Source organism: Panthera onca, chromosome C2, assembly GCF_046562875.1.
Source record: "Panthera onca isolate mPanOnc1 chromosome C2, mPanOnc1 haplotype 2, whole genome shotgun sequence".
NCBI classification, from domain to species: Eukaryota; Metazoa; Chordata; class Mammalia; order Carnivora; family Felidae; genus Panthera; species Panthera onca.
Genome location: NC_138347.1, coordinates 104,697,796 through 104,719,017, shown reverse-complemented (window position 1 = coordinate 104,719,017; position 21,222 = coordinate 104,697,796). Strand labels below are relative to the sequence as shown.

The following is a 21,222-nucleotide window of genomic DNA, read 5'->3' as shown; positions in this document are numbered from 1 at the left end:
GAGCTTAATTTCTCTCTTCTTCACAGTGAGCTATACTTAGTGACTTTCTTCTCATAGAATGTGGTAGAAATGATAGAGAATGACTTCCAAGGGTGGTTCAAAAAATATATTGTGTCTTCCATCTTGCTCTCTCTTGGATCACTCACTTATGAAGCCTGCTGTCATGTTGTTACAACACTCAAGCAGCCCTACAGAGAAGACCGTGTGGCGAGGAAGTAAGGCCTGCTGCCAACAGTCAGAGAGGAACTAAGGCCGCTTGCCAAGAGCATGTGAGTGAGCCATCTTGGAAGCAGCCCCAATCAAGCCTTCACATTATTAAAGCCCTATCCAACAACATGAGTCTGAGACAGAACTACCCAACCAAATTAAATCTTCCTTGTCCCACAGAAATTGTAAGATAATACATGTTTACTGTCTTAAGCCATTACCTTTTGGGGTAATTTGTTAGGCAACAATAGATAACTAATACCATAGACAAAGATGAGAATACTTGCAGTAAAGCACGAGATGGGAGAGAGATGGAATGGGGGTAAAGGTCAGTTCAATAAGAATATTTTGAATTTTAAAATTTTAAAGAATTACAACTTTTATTTATCTCATAACTGACCATTTCAAAAGTCTTGACAGAATATTCTCCATAAATCATATATTATTAATATGACATTCTGAATTATAACATTATCTAGCAGGTTAGTTCAATGCTTTGCCAATTATCTGCTCTTAAACAATGAAAGACACTATTACTAAAGAAAATATGATTCAAAGAAAATTTTCCTTTAAAAAATTCGTTTAAAATGTCATTTTTGCGACAACTTACCTGTAACTAATGCTGTTCCTTCATAATTCCATCTTCCTGCAAGAACTGCTCCACAGTGAGCTTCTACACTTTTTTCCACTCTTCCTAACTTAGAAATCAGATGAAATTTACCTAAAAGAAATTATACTTGAGAAATCTATTTGGATTTTCTCAATCAGCAAATATCCGTTGAGTTCCTACTGCTAGATTAGCATAGTGCTAGGCACCGGAGACATAAAGACAAATAATATTCCTACTCAAATACTTGTTCCTACTGTCTTTTTTTAATGTTTATTTATTTATTTTTGAGAGAGAGAGAGAGAGAGAGAGAAAGGGAGAGAGAGGCAGAGAGAGAGGGAGACAAAGAACCCCAAGCAGGTTCCGCACTGTCAGCACAGAGCTCTATATGAGACTCGAACTCACGAATTATAAGATCATGACCTGAAGCCAAAATCAAGAGTCCGACTCTTAACCGACTGAACCACCCAGGCACCCCAATTGTTCCTACTTTCAAGGAACAAACAAATCTATTGGTAAACAAGCCTGAAAACAAAATTAGAAAATCTTGAAACAAGTGGTGTAATAGAAATATGTACATGATGCTATTATGATAGATTAGAGGGACAACAAAACTTCATTGGGATATGGCCAAAGGGGGCCAAGAGAAATGTCAAGAAAGCCTTCTAATTCAGCAGGGTTTTGCAGTCTTTGTTGTTGTTGTTGTCATTGTTGTTGTTTGCAAGATACCAAAAAGCTGGTAAAGGTGTAGAGGACAGGAACCAGGACAGTTAAATGGTGTTAAACAATAAACTGAGGCATAACAAAAAATTTTAAGAGTTTATTTGAGCAAAAATCTCTTCTAATTGGGCAGCACTTAAACCAAAAGTGGTTAAGAGTATTTCACCAACAGGAGCTCAGGGAAAGACTTTTATAAGGAAAAGGTAGAAGCAAAGTATGGAAATTATTGATTGGCTATAGCTTAAGGCCTAGTTGGCTGTTTATGACTGGTTGTGCTTTGGTTTCAATTTCAAAACTTTAAAGTGTTTACAGACAGATTTTGGTTTGCTCAGGCCAGCCAAAGGCATTAGGGCCATCTCTGTTTAATGGTCTTGTTGTTAACTAATTTAATAATTGATAATTCCAAATTTCAAAATACTTGCTTTATATGATTTTACACTGTGCCAGGCACTAGGTAGACAAAAAGGAGCAGGCTATTTGGTTGCTGTCCTCAAAAAGTTCACACATATACAGGCAAAAAGTAAAAACTGACAACTTTAAAGGACATAAGCAAACTATCTAAGAGATGTCAAGGGGATACATCAACTGTACAAAGAATAACTACTACAGAAAGCTGAGAAAAGATCAGTGTGGTTTTGAATAATCATGAAATCTAGTAATACATAGCTCATAATAATATAATTAAGTACAGTGAAATTAGAAACTTCCCCCAAATCAAAAAAATATATTTTTCGCAAATAATCAATGTGGCTATCTAATCAAATTTTGCTTGCAAAAATTTATTTTGTTTGAATTTACTTTTAGTTTAAGGCTTTTCAAGAATCTGGCTTAATATTAACAATTCACTAAAAATATATCTAAGATGCATAAGATGGCTTTAAAACATTTCTCTGGAAAAGTCTCATACAGATGACTTTGAAATATTTAACACCTAGCACCCTGTGGTTATTTCACTAACCACCTACCCATTCTTACCAACAAAGTCATTCCCTCTTTTTTACACACAGTGCACATTATTTGCAGCTCTGTTGCAGTTTTTATTGGGCTGTGATTCATATCAGGGCAGAAGGCCATATCTTAGTCATATTTTTATTTGCAATAATACATTTACATAATCAGCATTTGTTAAGCTTAACTAATTCAGTAACCATCTCCTAACTTAAAAAAAAAAAAAAAGACTACTCTGGCATCTTTTTTTTGTCATTCCATCCGATAGCTTTCTTTTCTCATCATTCATTTTCTAGGACCTTAACAATAAGCTACCGTTTTCCTTCATCTAACTACCCACTAGCAGCATCTACTTTTCCCTATACATTTTTCAGTGTAATAAAAATACTTTGAATTCAACTGTCATTATTCTCTTCATGAACTAACTCAAAATTATATGGGATTTACTTTTTAATGCATTGCTTTACAGAGAATATGCAAGGGGGGAAAGCCTCAAAAGAGGAAAACTGTAAAGATGACAAAGTGGAAAGCTACTTCTGTGGCCATTGTTTACTTTACCCAGGTCTGTTCTCACTAAAAGTTAGCTTACTGCCTAGCACAGAATATCCACATACTAAACAACTGTTGCATATAATGAATGAATCCATCACCAAAGAGATTAACCAAATAACTCTTTTTTTTTTTAAAGTTTTTTTTAACGTTTATTTATTTTTGAGACAGAGAGAGACAAAGCATGAACGGGGGAGGGTCAGAGAGAGGGAGACACAGAATCTGAAACAGCCTCCAGGCTCTGTCAGCACAAAGCCCGACGCGGGGCTCGAACTCACGGACCACGAGATCGTGACCTGAGCCGAAGTGGGCCGCTTAACCGACTGAGCCACCCAGGCGCCCCTAACCAAATAACTCTTAAACCAGAAATGAAGGATCCAGAAATTTCCTTTCAATCCACTCCATATTTGAAAAATTTTATGTATTTATATCGTTGATATTTTTTAAAGTTTGTTTATTTATTTATTTTGAGAGAGGGGAAAGGAGGGGCAGAGAGAGAGAGAGAGAGAGAAGGAGAGGGAGAGAGAGAATCCCAAGCAGACCTGAACCAATATCAAGAGTCAGATGCTTAACCAACTGAACCATCCAGGTAACCTCGTTGATATTTCTTATCCTAAAATACCTAATACGGACTTTCTGACAAGTGCTAAAAATTATTCTTGCTTCCTATGACCTTACAGAAGACATACACTGGGACAACTAGGGTCAGCTCTTTGCATAGATTTGGCACTCAATAAACCTTTGGCCTTAATATTTTGTCTGGTTACAAATTGCTTTAATAGCATACCCAGAATAAAGCATAAATATAAAATTACATATATAAAATATTTTTATTTTTTTTTAATTTAAAAAAAATGTTTAAGTAGGCTCCATGCCCAACATGGGGCTTGAACCCAGGACCCTGAGATCAAGAGTGACAAGCTCTACTCATTGGGCCAGCCAGATGCACCCACATATCAAATACTGTATTTTTAAACTCCTGGTTATCCATTTAACTATTTTGGTTCTGCTCTCTAACTTTTCTATAATCTTTTTAAAATGCAAGACCAAACTAGAGATCAATTTATTCCCAATTATTTGCTAGGGGTGGGGTTGAGAAGAGAATATAATCAATATGATTCATTTACTGATTTATTGAACAAAAAATGGATTTGGATAACAAACTTGGATATTTATATCCTGAGGTATATAAAATTAACCTTTTGTTCATTAAATAAAAAATAAACTTTTTAAAAAGAAGGAAATGTTATAAAAGAGAAAAAGAACAGAGGAAACATTAAAATTATATAAAACACATTTCTTAAAGTTAGAAATGCCTTAGGAAATGTCCATGGAAACATGAGAGAGCTTGGAATAGGGTGTTAGGAAAAAGGACACATGAGCACTTTTGCAGACTGCTTAATAGAAGAAATTATTTGGCAGACGGTTGCAAAAAGCCACAGAGATCTGTAACCAACCACCAACTTATGATAAAAAGAAATGAACACACAAATTCTTTTTCAAGTGGGATTTTTAAATGGACAAATTAACTATTAAAAAAATATGGGAATTACTTCAAGATACCTAATACAATGTATTAAAAAATCATCTTTTGTTGGGGGGTCTGAGTGGCTCAGTTGGTTAAACATCTGACTTCTCTATTTCCACTCAGGTCATGATCTTACAGTTCGTGAGTTCAAGTCCCACCTCAGGCTCTGCACTCACAGTGCAGAACCTGCTTGGTGTTCTCTCCCTCCCTCTCTCTGCCCCTCCCCCGCTCACGCTTCCTCTCACGCTCTCTCTCCCTCTCAAAATAAATTAATTAAAAACTTTTAAAATATTTTAAAAATAAGAAAAAAATTATCTTTCTGTAAATATAATTTAAGAAGTGTTTAACAGCTTTACAAAAGATTTTATACCAGAATTCCTTTATATGGCAGCTCCCCAAATCTATTTTACATAATTCAATTATTTTTAAATGTAAATCTTTTAACACATTGTTATAGAAATAGATCTTCTAAAAAGTAGTATACAGCTGCATGAAATATTCAAAAAGAAGTAGTAATGTTGGGAGAGAATTACTGGTAAGATAAAATGCTTGGCAAAAGTCTGCCTTCTGTATTTCAGGACCTGCTGGCGAATCTCAGGGATCTCTTTTGGAATGTTACCACCACAAAGAAGAGAGAGGGGCTGAGGGGGAGGGAACACTGAAAGAGTGAAGAGCAAACTCAAAAACACTACCTTCTCTGCCAACATTGGGGGAGAAAGTTGGTGGCAACTAGAAAAGAGAATCTCCTGAGCAATAAATTAAATTTTGAAAAAAAGAATTTTTTAAGAACTGGGTTAACATCATACAAAATGAAAAAGTCCTAGAGATCTGCTGTACAGTATTGTGCTTATAGTTAACAATACCACACTGTATATTTAAAAATTTGTTAACAGGGTACATCTCACGTTATATGGTTTTTTAACCAGAATAATATTTTTTTAAGTATCATATAACAAAGAATATAGCACTGATATATAAAATGACCTCAAGTGTTTATCTGGCAGAAAACCCCTTGACCACCTCCCATTGGCATATACTTTATTCTTTTTTGAACATTTCTTTTTCATTTATGGATGATCCTTTCTATCTTATCCTTCTATTTCTTTTCTTTGATCTACCATACTTTTCCCTCTCTTTCATAAGATCCCAAATATTCCTCATCCTAGCTTAGAAGAAAATACTCAACTACTGTGCTTTGGTTCTCTTTTCTTCCCACATCTAGTTGTGGCATGTTATGTTACTTGTTTTTTTTTATACAGTAAACCTTAAAAAAATGAAATGTTAGTTTCTCATAAGTCATAATATAGTTATATTTATATATTTAAATAAATTTTGCAAATTTATCTTTTAAATTACATTTTTAATTTTTTTCCCTATCATAAAGTGTTCTATCTAAAGCCAATTTGAATTTTTTTATTTAAAAAAAATTTTTTTTCAATATATGAAATTTATTGTCAAATTGGTTTCCATACAACACCCAGTGCTTATCCCAAAATGTGCCCTCCTCAATACCCATCACCCACCCCCCCCTCCCTCCCACCCTCCATCAACCCTCAGTTTGTTCTCAGTTTTTAACAGTCTCTTATGCTTTGGCTCTCTCCCACTCTAACCTCTTTTTTTTTTCCTTCCCCTCCCCCATGGGTTTCTGTTAAGTTTCTCAGGATCCACATAAGAGTGAAACCATATGGTATCTGTCTTTCTCTGCATGGCTTATTTCACTTAGCATCACACTCTCCAGTTCCATCCACGTTGCTACAAAGGGCCGTATTTCATTCTTTCTCATTGCCACATAGTACTCCATTGTGTTTATAAACCACAATTTCTTTATCCATTCATCAGTTGATGGACATTTAGGCTCTTTCCACAATTTGACTATTGTTGAGAGTGCTGCTATAAACATTGGGGTACAAGTGCCCCTATGCATCAGTACTCCTGTATCCTTTGGGTAAATTCCTAGCAGTGCTATTGCTGGGTCATAGGGTAGGTCTATTTTTAATTTTTTGAGGAACCTCCACACTGTTTTCCAGAGTGGCTGCACCAATTTGCATTCCCACCAACAGTGCAAGAGGGTTCCCATTACTCCACATCCTCTCCAGCATCTATAGTCTCCTGATTTGTTCATTTTGGCCACTCTGACTGGCGTGAGGTGATATCTGAGTGTGGTTTTGATTTGTATTTCCCTGATGAGGAGCGACGTTGAGCATTAAAGCCAATTTGAAATAGAGATCCAAGCAACTATTCTTTGAGTGTAATTAAGTAATCTAAATTCAGAGAAACACTCAGACAACAGAAATTATCAAGACTAAGTATACTTACTATCCATATTCACCAGATAAAAGTCAATCCTAATATACTATTGAGTTAAAAAAAAAGAGAAAATGCAAAGAAAATATATGGTATGCTACCTTCTGTGTAATACAAAAGGTGAAAGGAGAAAATATGAACTATCTGTTTACTTTTGCCAGAAGACAAACAGGAAGGATGAAGGATAAACCAGAACTATAGAAATTGTTTACCTACAAGGAGTAAACAGAAACAGGATGTATAGGATAGGGTGAGGAGGAGTAGTGACATTGCTCTGAGTATATTTCTTTTTTTTTTTTTTTTAGGTAATTTATTGTTGAGTATATTTCTTTTTTTTAATATCTTTTTTTTTTAACATTTTATTTATTTTTGAGACAGAGAGAGACAGAGCATGAACGGAGGAGAGGCAGAGAGAGAGGGAGACACAGAATCGGAAGCAGGCTCCAGGCTCTGAGCCATCAGCCCAGAGCCCGACGCGGGGCTCGAACCCACGGACCGCGAGATCGTGACCTGAGCCGAAGTCAGACGCCCAACCGACTGAGCCACCCAGGCGCCCCGAGTATATTTCTTAAATATAGTTTTGTCTTTGTGGAATGATGCATATTAATGTTTTACATATCCAAAAAATAATCAAATCAACAAAGATGGGGGAGAAAGGAAACTTTAAATGGAAAACAAACACAAATAATACTTTAACTATATTCTAAATGAATAACATACCAACAGTTAAACAAAGGGAAAATGCAAGTAACTTTTGAACAGAGGACTTTAACTCTATATACTCAGTATAAAGATAAAAATGAAAGTAAACAAATATTAAACTCTAGTTTTCTGCAGTAGTATAGATTAGCCATTCTGAAACAATCTACTGTGTATTGTAGAATTGAGCAAGTGAGTAAATATATTGAGAATAACAGGAGCCAGCCTCCCTCACTGTTTCCAAGTATAGAAAAAAGAAAGACTAGAATTAACCCTGTGGTGTTGAATTGGTGGCATCAGAATGAACTTACGATTTTTAGTATAGAAAGGAAGGAAGGAAAGAAGGAACAGAGGAAAGGGAAGGAAAGAAAACAGAGAGGAAAGAGGAAAAAGAAGGGAAGAAGCGCAGGAGAAAGAAATCAATAGCTATAGATACGTACAGATTTTTGTTTTATTTTGTCTTGTCTTGTTTTAGAGCGAAAGAGTGCACATGTCAGTGAGGGGAAAGGAGCAGAGGGAAGGAGGGAGGAAGAGAGAGAGAGAGAGAGAGAGAGAGAGAGAGAGAGAGAGAGAATGTTAAGCAGGCTCCATGCTCAGTGCGGAACCCTACGCAGGGCTCAATACCACAGCCCTGAGAAACCTGAGCTGGGAACCCTAGGAAACCTGAGCTGAAGCAAGAGTCAGACACTCAAATGATTGAGCCACCCAGGCACCCCAGATATGTACATTTTTTAATATACATTTATATTCCTATTTCTTAGCTCTCTGAGAGGCCCTTGAAGCAAACACACCCCATTGAAATATTTGCTAGCACTCTCACCTTGGTTTTTAAATACCAATAAGCACCAAGAAAAGAACAGGCGTCCTTGGAGAAAAGGATAGTTTGGGGACTGGGATTGATAAAGTACAAGATGAGCCCGAAACATTTTGTACCAGCAAAGAAGTGTTCAAAAAATAATGAGGAAACATTACCAAACCCCCCCCAAAATTCATTGGAGCTGGCCTGATAGGTCTCCACTGGCCAAATCTGGGACAATTTTCACATTAAAATTTAAAAAATGATAGCAACAGGAGACTCAAGAAATAAATAAGATTATGAGTCTAATCTGACATAAGTAAACAAACACAGGTGAGAGAGGGGAGGCTCTTCTTGCAGCAGAATACCAACTAATCAATATGGAAGGAATTATGAAGTTTTAAAAGAATCACCATTTGGCATCCATCTTAGTAATAAATGATTCAGCCAAATATCATCAATAGATGCTTAAATAGTGGGAGGAAGTTTAAGGAGGAAGAGAACACTTTTATGTAGTCTGAAAGTATCCTCTCGTAAGTTATTTATTAAAACAGAAAAACGGTAACTTTACAGTGGCTTGATTTAGTGAATACAACCTTTCAAAGTAATCAAAGTTAACATCACCAATAATAATGCTGGGTCAAACCAGCATCACAAATCTCTCAATCTGATACTCTAATTATTGCTGCTAAGAAATATGTAAACTGAATCTAATTATGAGGAAATATCAGACAAACATAAACTGAGGGACACTCTGTAAAAATAACAAGCCTGTATTCTTCAAAACTGTCAAGATCATAAAAAAGACTGAGGAGGCTCTAGATTAAAGGAGGTTCAAGAAATATGACAAAAGCAATGTGTTACTCTGTACCAGAAAAGAAAACAAATTTCTATAAAAGATATTATTAGGACAATTATTAAAATTTGAATATGAACTATATATTCAATTTAACATCAATGTTAAATTTCCTGATTTTGATCACTGTATTGTGGTTATATAACAGGAAATCCTCATTCTTGGGAAATGCACTGAAGTATTTATGGTTAAAAGGGCATGTCTATAAAATAACCTTAAATACTTAGGAAAAAGACATGTGTGTGTTTGTTTGTGTGTAGTGTCATAGGGGGTGGGGGAGAAGAGAAGGAGAGAGCCAATGATAAAGTATATGGGACAAAATGTTAACAATAAATGAATTTGGATAAAGATATGCAGGAGTTATGTGTATAATTCTTACAACCTTTCTGTAAATGTGAAATTATATCAAAATTAAAAGTTTTTTTTAAAAAAGTCAACCCTTCATTTTATCATCTGAGGTAAGCCAAATTCTAGCTGTGGTTCAGAATTAATCTTCTAAGTGCCAATTACTTTCACACAATATCTCATTTAATCAACATTCAGAAAAAATAAGGTTAAAAAAACTATCATAAGTTGTGTCTGTAAAAGAAGTGGAATCTGATGTGATCGTTTGTCATTACATGCCTTCCTGTCCTCGTTACAAAAGCCCTCTTCTCTTTCTCTTTCCCTTTCCATGGTGGCCTGGGGCCTGTTGTATTCAGTCAACCAGTATCCCATTCCCTTGACTAAAGTGATTCTTTCATGGGCACATGACCCAAGTTTGCACTTGCCTGCAAGAGATAATGAGGAAGCAGCACCCTCTCTGCTGACATTTCTTTTCTAGGATGAGCCTTGGGCTGCTGGCTGCCATCATGCTCCCCTTGTGGGGAGAGCCCATCCAAGAGATGGTAAGAACAGGGGCCTAATGCAGCTGTGCTTGAGGATCTACCCCTGGAGTTAGATGAACCAAAAAACTCTATCTGTGCATAAGTAAGCCACATAAGTTTCCATTACTTTTGATGAATGTATTTTTAATTGACATAGTAGGTAAAGTGTAATACAGACAAAAACAGGTCAAGTTGTTTCTATGAAAATAAAAACACTCCCTCAAAAAGTAGAAAAGTCATGCATTTTACTCACCAGTAATAAAGCTACAGTCAAATTAAATAAATCTCCAACTCTGTTAAGTAGAAATTAACATGTACTAGAAAATAAAGACAATATTTAATAGCTTACTAAATGTTGCATTGTGCCCATGTTTTTTTAGTGTGGTTATGTCATAAAGTTAAACTTGAAGAAATTAGGAACCAAAACTTATAATAGTTTAACAATTATTTTCTGTGCGATCACAGAAAAAGTAAAGGCAAAAGAAAGCTCAGATCAAATCCCAGGATATGCCAGTTTAATTCACTTCCTTTCATGACAATAGTTTTATAGCCTATACACAAACCAAATGACTTCACAGAATATGGATTAAATGTGTAAATGAAGGTATGCAGATCTACAAATATCAGCTTTGTAAAACAACTAAAAGCATAAGTCATACCAAGATACTATGTCTTTTAAATACAAAGATGAGCATATAACATTTATCAAAAACTTACCATCAGAACTTGTAAGGACAAAGCTTTCTGCTTGAGTTTGCTTCTTTATGCCTAAACTTTTTGGAAACCAGTGAAGATCTATTGGGTAAATATCATCAGGAAGCTTTACTATCTGACTTGTTTCACTTGTTAACAAGTTCCACTTCACTATCTGGTGGTCATCACTACATGAATACAGTTCTTCAGCAGTAGTCCAGCCCACACAGCTGACTAATTCTTGATGTGTCAACATGTTAAGGAGACATAAAACACACAAAAGCCTTAAATCTTAATAAAATAATTCACAGATGCAGAGTATAAGAAAAAATAAGGTCAAATGTTTCAAGGTTCTCTATATATTTTCATTTCATAACTTTCATATTTTCTCCATAAAAAGGAAAATAAGTATCTACCACAACAGTTGTAAGAAGAATGGAAAGCAAGAAATCCGCATGACAAAAGAGGAAAAAAAGAAAGATCTGGTGACATGAAAAATTTTAAATTGTGGTATGAAATATTCCATAAATAAGGCCAAATGATACACAAAGACATCTAACAGATCAAAAGGTATGAAAGGATATACACTAAACAGTTGGGGGATAGGTGAGAAGAAAAGGGAACTATAATTTTAAAATTTACATATATCTGTATCATTTATTAGAATAAACATGTATTATTTTGATAAGTTTTAAAAAATATCAAGGGTTGAAGACTGAAATCTAACAGTAAAATACCTGCTTAACTTACACATTGTAATAACAATTTACCTAGGAAAAAACCTACAGCCTAACTGCCAAAACTAAAATCTTACCAAATTTTTTTACATTAAATTCAGGAAACAATTCAATTATAATTTACTGCACCTACATGGTGCATAGCACTAGATAGATATGAACCCTAAAATTCCCACCTTATTTAACCCGTTTGTTCCGTCTCTGATTTATCACAAGGATTTCTACAAATTGAGGTGTTCAAGTTTAGCCATCTCTTCCTCCATCAGAACAAGCTGCTTACCCTGGCAGAACTGTGTATCTAGGGAAGGCATTTCAGCTCATCATTTACGAGGGACCTTTGTCTTCCTTATATCTGGGTTTCTTCTGTATTACCAGATCATTCCTAGTTGGGTTGTTTTTTCTCTTGTTATTGTATAATCCTTTTACTTCCATCGCTTCTCACTACTGGTTTTTATTGGCTTATCTGAGCAATCAATAAACTCCAATGGAAAAAAAAAAGACAACGTGCTATAATTATTCTGGAATATTCTAAGATTTTTTAATACTTCAAAATGATAGATTAAGAAAATAACCAAAAAGGTAAAAGAGAAATTATATGAAGAGTTTAACAGTTTGTACAAATAGGTAATAATGTGGCATTGTAATATTCAGAACTCAAAATATAATCTAAATAAAAGGACCTGAATATCACTAGATCATTACTGAAAAAAGTGCTCCAATACAACTGCTATAGCCTAAACAATGTCAGGTAAAACCAAGAAAGGAAGAAAATACACATATATGTATGTGTGTGCGCGCACACACACACACACACACAACACACCCATTCCAAAACAAAAAAACATTAAGTTTACCCTTATATAAAGTGATGTGAGTACATGTCAGACATGTGTGATGTATCTTCAAGAGTATGGGAGAAATGAGGGGACTAACAGATTCAGAAAGTTTAGAAACTGTCATCATTCTTCAACTTGAAAAGGTAAAAGCAAACAATGGACACAGTCAAAAATCTGTAAAATTGTATAAAGCATAAACTCCTGAAGGCACATTTTGAAAAGACAGTAAACATGATTTAAGGAAAAACAAAGGGAATTATATCTTCACTCTAAAGGTAAAATAAGATAATATAAATTTTTAAAGTTTGATCAAATGTCCAAACAGTCCTTTGCTATCTCTGATGAAGGACCACATTTTTCTCTATTTCAAATATATTGTAAAACATTTTGTAAGATAAAACATAAATGAATTATTAGAAAAATGATCTTATATTTGGGTGTTGTGATAATGTCAAATTGCTACAAAAATTTCTTACCTCTTACTTTCTAATTTCTGTACGTGTCCCTTCCCAGACCTGCAATAAAGTCTACAGATGATTCTTATAGAAGCACTGATATAAATAACTAAGAATGAAGGTAGAGAGGCCTGTCATATTTTCTTGACACATTTTTAGGTATTCTTACTAACAAAATATAGGGTCATGCATTTGAGAAAATATTTATAATTGCTACCTTCCCACATGAAATAATAAAGGTCTGACTGCTCAGATTTCCCCAGCTTATCCTCCACTTTATCATGAGTATGAAGAAACAGAGCAGAGCTCAATGAAAACATACGAGATCACACTAGCAAAGAAATTATTTGGTTTTTGAAAAAGCTGCTCTTCAAGATCCTACTAGACTAAACAAAAACTGTGTTTTATGTACTTAAGCTTAGTACTTAAGTAGGGTAAGAAAAATGTCAATAAGAATTTGAAAGTAAGATTTAGAGCAAATAGTTTGCTTTGGAAAATTACCTGCAAAACATGATCTCAAATATTGGAAAAACAATGTAGCTAAATTGCCATTAAAAAGAATTTTTAAAAATCTACTCTTTAGAATATAAAATAGAAAAAAAAAAACTTTTAACAATACTCTAGTAAGATGATCACAATAAGGTTTGTAAGTATCAAAAGGATATGTTTTGGTTCTTTTAAAAGAGATATCTTCAGTCTCATGTCTCCACTTTCAGCAGAATTTTAAAATGCCACTTGATTGCATTCACTGTAAAAATAAAAGTTAAAGGGAAAATATAAAATCTGCATTAAAAACAAACACATGTACACAAAAAAATAAAAGCAAACAAAACATATTAGCACTCCAAGGACACTGAAACACCTTTAATACCGCTGGCATCAAATACACGGAAAGAGGAAGAAACTAGTCAGTGTGCTAGTCCTGCCAAGGAGTGACTGGAAGCCTTGGGTTGGACTCCAGAGGTCCTCTACAACCTGCCTGAACATACTAAATCTGACCAGGTAAATAATTTCCAAATGCTGTCCTGGGGCCAAATCAAAGGACTCTGTAAACTGGAAACCCCTTAATGGCAGATCAATATTGGTCCTATTGAATGGTTTATACATTAGAATAAATTTCCAAGGTCAGATCAAGGGATCAAGGCCTTAATTTTAATGGACCCCACATGGAAATATTATGACATTAACAACCTAGTGGTCTAATCTGAGTGCACATTCTTTTTTTTTTTTTTAGTTTATTTACTTATTTTGAGAGAGAGAGAGAGAGAGAGAGAGAGAGAGCGCACACGCATGCCTACATGCATGAGCACGAGTAGGGGAGGGGCAGAGAGAGAGGGAGAGACAGAATCCCAGGCAGGCTTCTCACTGGCAGTGCAGAGCCCAACATGGGGCTCGAATTCACAAGCCATGAGATCATGACCTGAGCTGAAATCAAGAGTCAGAAGCTTAACCAACTTAGCCACCCAGGCACCGCAATCTGAGGTGTACATTCTACTGGAGGTAGATACGCTGCCCAATAGTTATGGTTGCCATGGTGGCAATGTGAAAAATAAGTGAGTTATTTAAGGAAGAGGTAATAAATCTCTTATAAAAGTTACATAAAAAACACAATATAATTGCCAAATAAAAATATGGAAAAAGAAGAGTAATACTCCCCCAAATAACCATGTCATCAAACAATATAAATCAAATGGAGCTTCCTCAAAAAATTAAAAAAAGAATTACCCTATAATCCAGTAATCGCACTACTGGGTATTTACCCAAAAAACACAAAAACACTAATTTGAAAGGATATATGTACTCCTATGCTTATTGCACCATTATTTATAATAGCTAAATTATGTTAGGAGCTCAAGTGTCCATCGATAGATGAAAGGATAAAAAAGAAGTGAGACATATATGTATATATAATGGAACACTATTCAGTCATAAAAGAATGAACTCTTGCTATTTGCAGCAACATGGATGGGTCTTGAAAGTATAATGCTAAGCAAAACAAGTTGGTCAGAGGAAGACAAATATTATATGATCTTACTCATATGTGGAACGTGGGAAATAAAACAAAGGGGAAAAAATGAGAGAGAGAGGGAGAGAAACCAAGAAACAGACTCTTAACTATAAAGAACAAACTGATGATTATGAGAGGGGAGGTGGGAGGGGTGATGGGTAAAAAAGGTGATGGGGATTAAAGAGTACACTTACCATGAAGAGCACTGAGTAATGTATAGAATTGTTGAATCACTATACTGTACACCTGAAACTAATATAACACTGTATGTTAACTATACTGGAATTAAAAAAAAAAAAACTAAACAAAAGGTATAAACTAAGAAAATGCTAAATTGAGTCTAATTTATAGTGACAGAATTCTGAGTAATATCACTAACCTAAAAAGAAAAAAAAAAAATGAAAGTGTATTTAAAGGAAAAAAAACAACAACCCTTCACCAAGTAGAAAATTACTGCTAAGTACATTAAAGGAGGTGCTGAGTATAGATTAAGTATTCAGTAGGCCTCCCTTAGATAATTGCTCATTCTCCCAAATCCAAGAAGACTTTTAGATCAGCAAGGTAGTAAATACAGCTGTATTTCAGAGCACCTTTTTCACTTACTCTGCTCATAAATTTGTTAGACTAGGTCGGGGTGAGAGTAGCAATAGGGACTGTTAAAAAAAAAAAAACACAGAAAAAAATCTGAAGTTTTATGGTCAACCAATATGCTATTGGGGTCAGAAACCTTTCTCTTCCTGCTAGTTCACCTAGGGAGATTTCTGTTCTTCAGAAGTATGCATCTGTGTATAGTAGCCAGAGCAAGAACACACTTTCTCCTAGGCATTCCTTCCAAGCTTACTTTTTGGTCCTTAGGAGCACCTTTTGTACTTTTCTCAAAACTCCTTCCTCCCTTTCATCAGAACTTCTCTAATTACAGGGGAAACGAGCAAAAACATTTACGAAATGTTGCTTTTTCACAATAATTCAAATTCACCAAGCTTATAAGGATTTTAAAAGAATAAAGGCAGAGAAATAGTTGCTTCTGGAAATGACAACACAATAGATAAGAAAATATATATACAATCTGAATATATAATTACACTCAGACACTTAAAAGATCTTTAGCAAAGACATGATGTATCCTACATCAAAATACCTCAAATTGCTGAAATTCATAACACTTAAGAATAATTCCTTACCAAAGATATTATAATCCCATATAAATAGTAAAGGCAGTATGGTGTTTACAAGAAAGGTATCTGCAACCATTCAGAAACGTGGTGCCAAGGAATCAGAGGGTGGCATTCTAACACTGGGAAGATTCTCCCTTGCTCAGACAGATTTTCCCCATACATCCTATTTAGCTGAGATCATCTGCTGAGATCATCTGCATAATATGTGCATTGTGATGTGAGACTGGAGAGAGGAATAATGGAAAAGTAGTATTCGAGCATAGCCAATTTGGGGAAGTGCAAAGCTGTCTGAGGACTGCACTGAGGCTTTTTTTTCTGGTCACCAAGGATCTGACCAGTCAATAGTATTTGGGGAGAGGGAGTGGCTGGGGTAGGGGAGATAATTGTAAGAAAATCTCTAGAGGATAGCTAACTTGATTTATTTTGCAACTTTATATGGGAAGCAGATGGGAACAACTATGCCTTTGCTACTAAAAATCATTGATCATTGATAAATTGCTTTTGGTTCAGTATGGGTTAACATTCATGGGGCTTAAGAGGAAAAAATATGCCCAGCAAACCCTGATAGTCCAGCTACCAAAATATACTCCAAATCTGGTCACTTCTCTGTGCCTCCATCATAGTCCAAAGCCATCATCTTCTACATCCATTACTGCAGTAAACCCAGAACTAATCTTCCTACTCCTACACTTACCACTTCAAATTCTTCTAAGTACAGCAGCCATAATGCTTTTAAGGTTAAGTCAGATCACAACAGCCAGTATTAGTCAGTATGGCTAAGACACAAGTGAGTGAAGGAAGTGGCAGGAAATTGGGAACGAAGAGGAGGGACACACAGATCATGAAAGGGCTTGGAAAACCACGATAAAAGCTTTGGTTTTTCTTCTGAATGAATGGAGAAGCCAGTAGAGGGTTATGAGCAAAGAAGTGATATGATCTGACTTACATTGTTAAAGTGGCAATATGGATGGTATGAAAAAAAAAAAGATCAAGGATGAGCAAGACTGAAAGCAGAGAGGCCAGTTAAGATTTCACTAATCCACAAGAGAAATCAAAGTGGCTTGAATGAGGAGGGTAGTAATGGCACAAATGGTATGAAGTGGGCACATTCTGAAAATATTTTGAAAGACGATTCCACAGGATTTGTTGATGTATTGGGTTTAAGAGAAAGAAGAGCCAAATAATGACTCTAAGGTTTCAACAGGTAGAATGTAGTTGCCATTTACTGAGATGAAGAAGATGGAGCGAGAAACAGGTTGGAAGGAGGATATCAAAAATTCTGTCTTGAATTTGTTAAGTTCAAGGTGTCCATTATACATCCAAATGGAGAATTCAAGGAGAAAATGGATATCCAAGTTTGGAGTCAAGAGAGAGGTCAGAGCTGGAGATCTCAATGAGATATTAGTTTGTGGATTATCAGCACAAAGATCATATTCAAAACCACGGTGTAAGATAAGACTTAGAACATAAAAATGTGGTAGCTTCAATGGTCTAGAAGTCCTACGGAAGTCTGAAGAATTGTCAACATTAAGATTCAAGAGGAAGTGGGGCACCTGGGTGCCAGAATCTTCTGGTTAAGTGCCAGAATCTTGACTTCAGCTCAGGCCATGACCTCACGGTTCATGAGACAGAGCCCCACATCAGGCTCTACGCTGACAGCACACAGCCTGCTTGGGATTCTCTCTCTCCCCTTTCTCTCAGCCCCTTCCCCGCTCAAGATAAATAAACATTTTTAAAAAAAGATTCTAGAGGAAGTAAAACAGAGAAAAATAAGTGGAGATACATAGACAATGGGATGCTTAAAACAGATTTGGGGAGAGAATGTAGATATTGGTAATGATAAGGTAGGTTAAGACTGTCAAAGTGGGTGTATGAGATCAAGGAACCAAGAGGCCAGGGAAAGGAATGGATTTATTTGTGGATGTTAAATCACTGAGAATAATGATAATAATAGTGGTGGGGGATAAAGACAGCTAGCCAGGTGCTAAAATATTCATTGAATGAGGAAAAATAGAAAAGAGACCTACAGCTGACTACAAAAAGACAGGATAAAGAATGGTTTAATCTGGTAGGACTCCTTTTAAAGGGACTAGGGAATTTTAAAGAGGAAGAGAAAGAGACTCAATTGTCCAGATACATCAGTGAAGAACAAGGCCCTTTGACATATAGGATTCTGGGAGGCAAAACAGCCTCCACTTGATGAGGCCAGGGGGAAAGCAGTTTCCTTAGATTTAAGGAGATTTCCTTAGATTTAACCAGATTTAGGTTAGACTAACAAGGTAAAGCAATCATTCAGAGTAAAAGTTGAGGATGCAGATTTGGCCAATGACACACCGTGAGTTCAAAAAGGTAGAGTTTTAGATGGGGAGGAACTAAGAGTTTGGGACAGATGGTGGGAAATGGTAGAAATGGCCGGCTGCCCCTCCAATATTCACTCATCCCTGCTTCTGTGGTAGTAGAATCTGAATTTTTACTGTACACCTTGCTACCTAGAGTAAAACTATGTTTCCTAGGTGCCCTCAAAACTAGTGTGGCCACATAGGGCATTAACAATTCTGAAACCCACATGGAGATACTACAGCATCATCAACTTAGTGTCCCAATCTGGGATTTACACTCTGGGGGGTTAGATAACAATGCTCAACAGTTGTGGTTAGCCACAGCAGCAATATGAAAAGTAAATGAGTTACTTAAGGAAGCCATTTTATTAACTCTTATAAAAATTTTATAAATCACAATATAACTGACAAATAAAAACTTGGAAAATAAGGGGTGCATGGGTGGCTCAGTTGGTTAAGTGTCCGACTTCAGCTCAGGTTGTGATCTTGCAGCTCGTGAGTTCAAGCCCTGCGTCTGACTCTGGGCTGACAGCTCAGAGCCTGGAGCCTGCTTGGGATTCTGTATCTTCATCTCTCTCTGCCCCTCCCCTACTCTCTCTATCTCTCTTTCTCTCTCTCTCAAAAATAAATAAACATTAAAAAAACATTTAAAAAAAAAATTGGAAAATAAAAGTAATACTCCTGGGGCGCCTGGGTGGCTCAGTTAGTTGAGCGTCTGACTTCACCTCAGGTCATGATCTCACGGTTTGTGGGTTTGAGCCCTGCATCAGGCTCTCTGCTGTCAGCGCAGAGCCTGCTTTGAACCTTCTGTCTCCCTCTCTTTCTGCCTCTACCCTGTCCTCACGTGTGCTCTCTCTCTCAAAATAAATAAATAAACAATAGTTTATTTTGAGAGAGAGAGCGAGAAGAGGGGAGGAGCAGAGAGAGAGGGAGAGAGAATCCCAAGCAGGCTCCACACTGTCAGCATGGAGCCCCACACATGGCTCATCTCATGAGCCATGAGATCACAACCTGAGCCAAAACCAAGAGCCCAATGCTTAACCAACTGAGCCACCCAGGCACCCATCAAAAATAAAGACATTAAAAAAATAAAAAGAGTAATACTCTCAAGCCATGTTATCAAGGCCATGTATCACAAAGCAGCAACAAGATAGAAGGAACCAAGATTCTTGCCCTTGTGGAGAGTCTTATCAGCCTTGTATCACCTATTCGCAGATAGAGAATAAAGTTTTATCACGTGTAAGTTACCATCATCAATGGCTAAACCTAATAATGAACTAACACAGGGAATTAAGAGTCATAAATGTGGAGACTGATGTATACACGGATGTAAGGTATGCTGGAATAGTTCCAATGGTCTTTCAAGGGAAGGTGGATAGGCAATTTAAATTGTTGCCTTCTTTCTGGAACTGGCCTCTTAGGTAGCTTGTAGTTTGATGCAGCATTTTGTAAGGGAGGAAGAAGCAACCTTCCTAAGAGCACATGGAACTCTGTGGGATTCCTTTTCAATCTGTTAGGATCTACTTCCATGGGCAGTTTAGGGAAGGAAAGGAATTGCAGAATTATAGAGTAAATAAATTTCACCAGCCTTTTCTCCTAATTTTCCCAACCTTAAACTGTGGGCTCAGTCTCTGTCCCTCCTCTATAACTACACTCATCACCATGGTGATATCACCTAGTGTCATGGCTTCCTACAAAGTCAAATATATTGACTACATAGTGACAACTTACAATTTCTTATCTCCAGTTCAGACCTCTCCACTGAACCTGACTTTTATATCTAACTGATTATTTGACAACTTATCTGAATGTCTAACAGACATCTCAAACTTGGGATCCAAATAAAACTCCTGATCTTTCCTCCAACTTCACTCCTTCCACAGCCTTACCCATCTCAGTAAATGGTAATTCCTTTCTTCCACTTGCACAGGCCAAAAACTTTAGAATTACCACTGACTCTTACATCCAAATCCAATTTTTAAAAGTGAAAACTTTTACACTTTGTCTTCAGAATATCTGATTTTCACCACTCCCAATGCTATGACTCGAGTTCAAGGTGCTACCATTTGTTAACCTGAATTATAATAACCTCCTAGTTGGCCTCTAACCCCTCATGATCTGTACTCACCATGGCAGCCAAAGTGACTGCTTTAAAATAGATCATGGCATTTCTCTGCTGAAAATACTCTAATGGCTTCCTATCTTACTCAGAGTTAAAACAAAGTTCTTACAATGGTGTTCAATGCTTTTATTAATCTAATTCCTCTAATGGTTAATTTTATGTGTCAACCTGGCTACACAATAGTGCCCAGCTATTTGGGCAAATGCTAGTCTAAATGTTGCTGTAAATGTATTTTTTAGAAGTGTTTAACAGTTACATCAGTCAACTTACAGTAAAGCAGATTACCCTGCATACTGTGAGTGGGCTCCATCTAATCAGTTGAAGGCCTTATGAGCAAAGACCATAGTTTGCTAAAGAAGGAATTCTGCCTCCAGACTGCAACACAGAACGTTTGTCTGAGTTTCCAGCCTTTGGACTCAAGACTACAACATCAACTCTTCTTTCTCTGGAGAGCCCTAATGTACCCATTATTTCTCTGACCTCACCTGTTTCCTCACTCTTTTCACTCAAATTGCTCCAACCACATGAACCTCTATTTTTCTTCTAACATACTAAGCATGCTCCTGCCTTGGGACCTTTGTACTTGTATTCTTTGTCTGAAATCCCTGCCCCTCCCCCATAGCTGCGTGGTTTACTCCTCTACCCTCATTTACATCTTTCCCCCAAAGTCACCTCAGTAAAGCCTTCTCTGTATACCCTATTTAAGGCCATTTGCCATATTATGCATTTTACTTACCGTTTCCCCTTCTAAAATGTAAGCTCCTTAAGTGTAAGAAT

At 36.3% G+C, this 21,222-nt stretch overlaps 1 protein-coding gene across 3 annotated transcripts in view; it reads right to left on the bottom strand.

The window, feature by feature from the left end:
• IFT80 (intraflagellar transport 80) overlaps positions 1-21,222 on the bottom strand; it is a 140,894-nt gene that overhangs the window by 112,345 nt on the left and 7,327 nt on the right. The window contains exons 1-4 of one of the 3 annotated variants that reach the window (XM_078432199.2): positions 15,991-16,010; positions 13,469-13,549; positions 10,798-11,021; positions 818-928 (exon numbers count right to left, since the gene is read on the bottom strand). In XM_078432199.2, coding sequence (XP_078288325.2) covers positions 818-928; positions 10,798-11,021; positions 13,469-13,503 — 370 coding nt within the window. In that variant the 5' untranslated portion in view covers positions 13,504-13,549; positions 15,991-16,010. Of the gene's footprint in view, positions 1-817; positions 929-10,797; positions 11,022-13,468; positions 13,550-15,990; positions 16,011-21,222 lie in introns of those variants that run through there. The other 2 variants (XM_078432198.2, XM_078432200.2) reach the window with 2 other exon arrangements.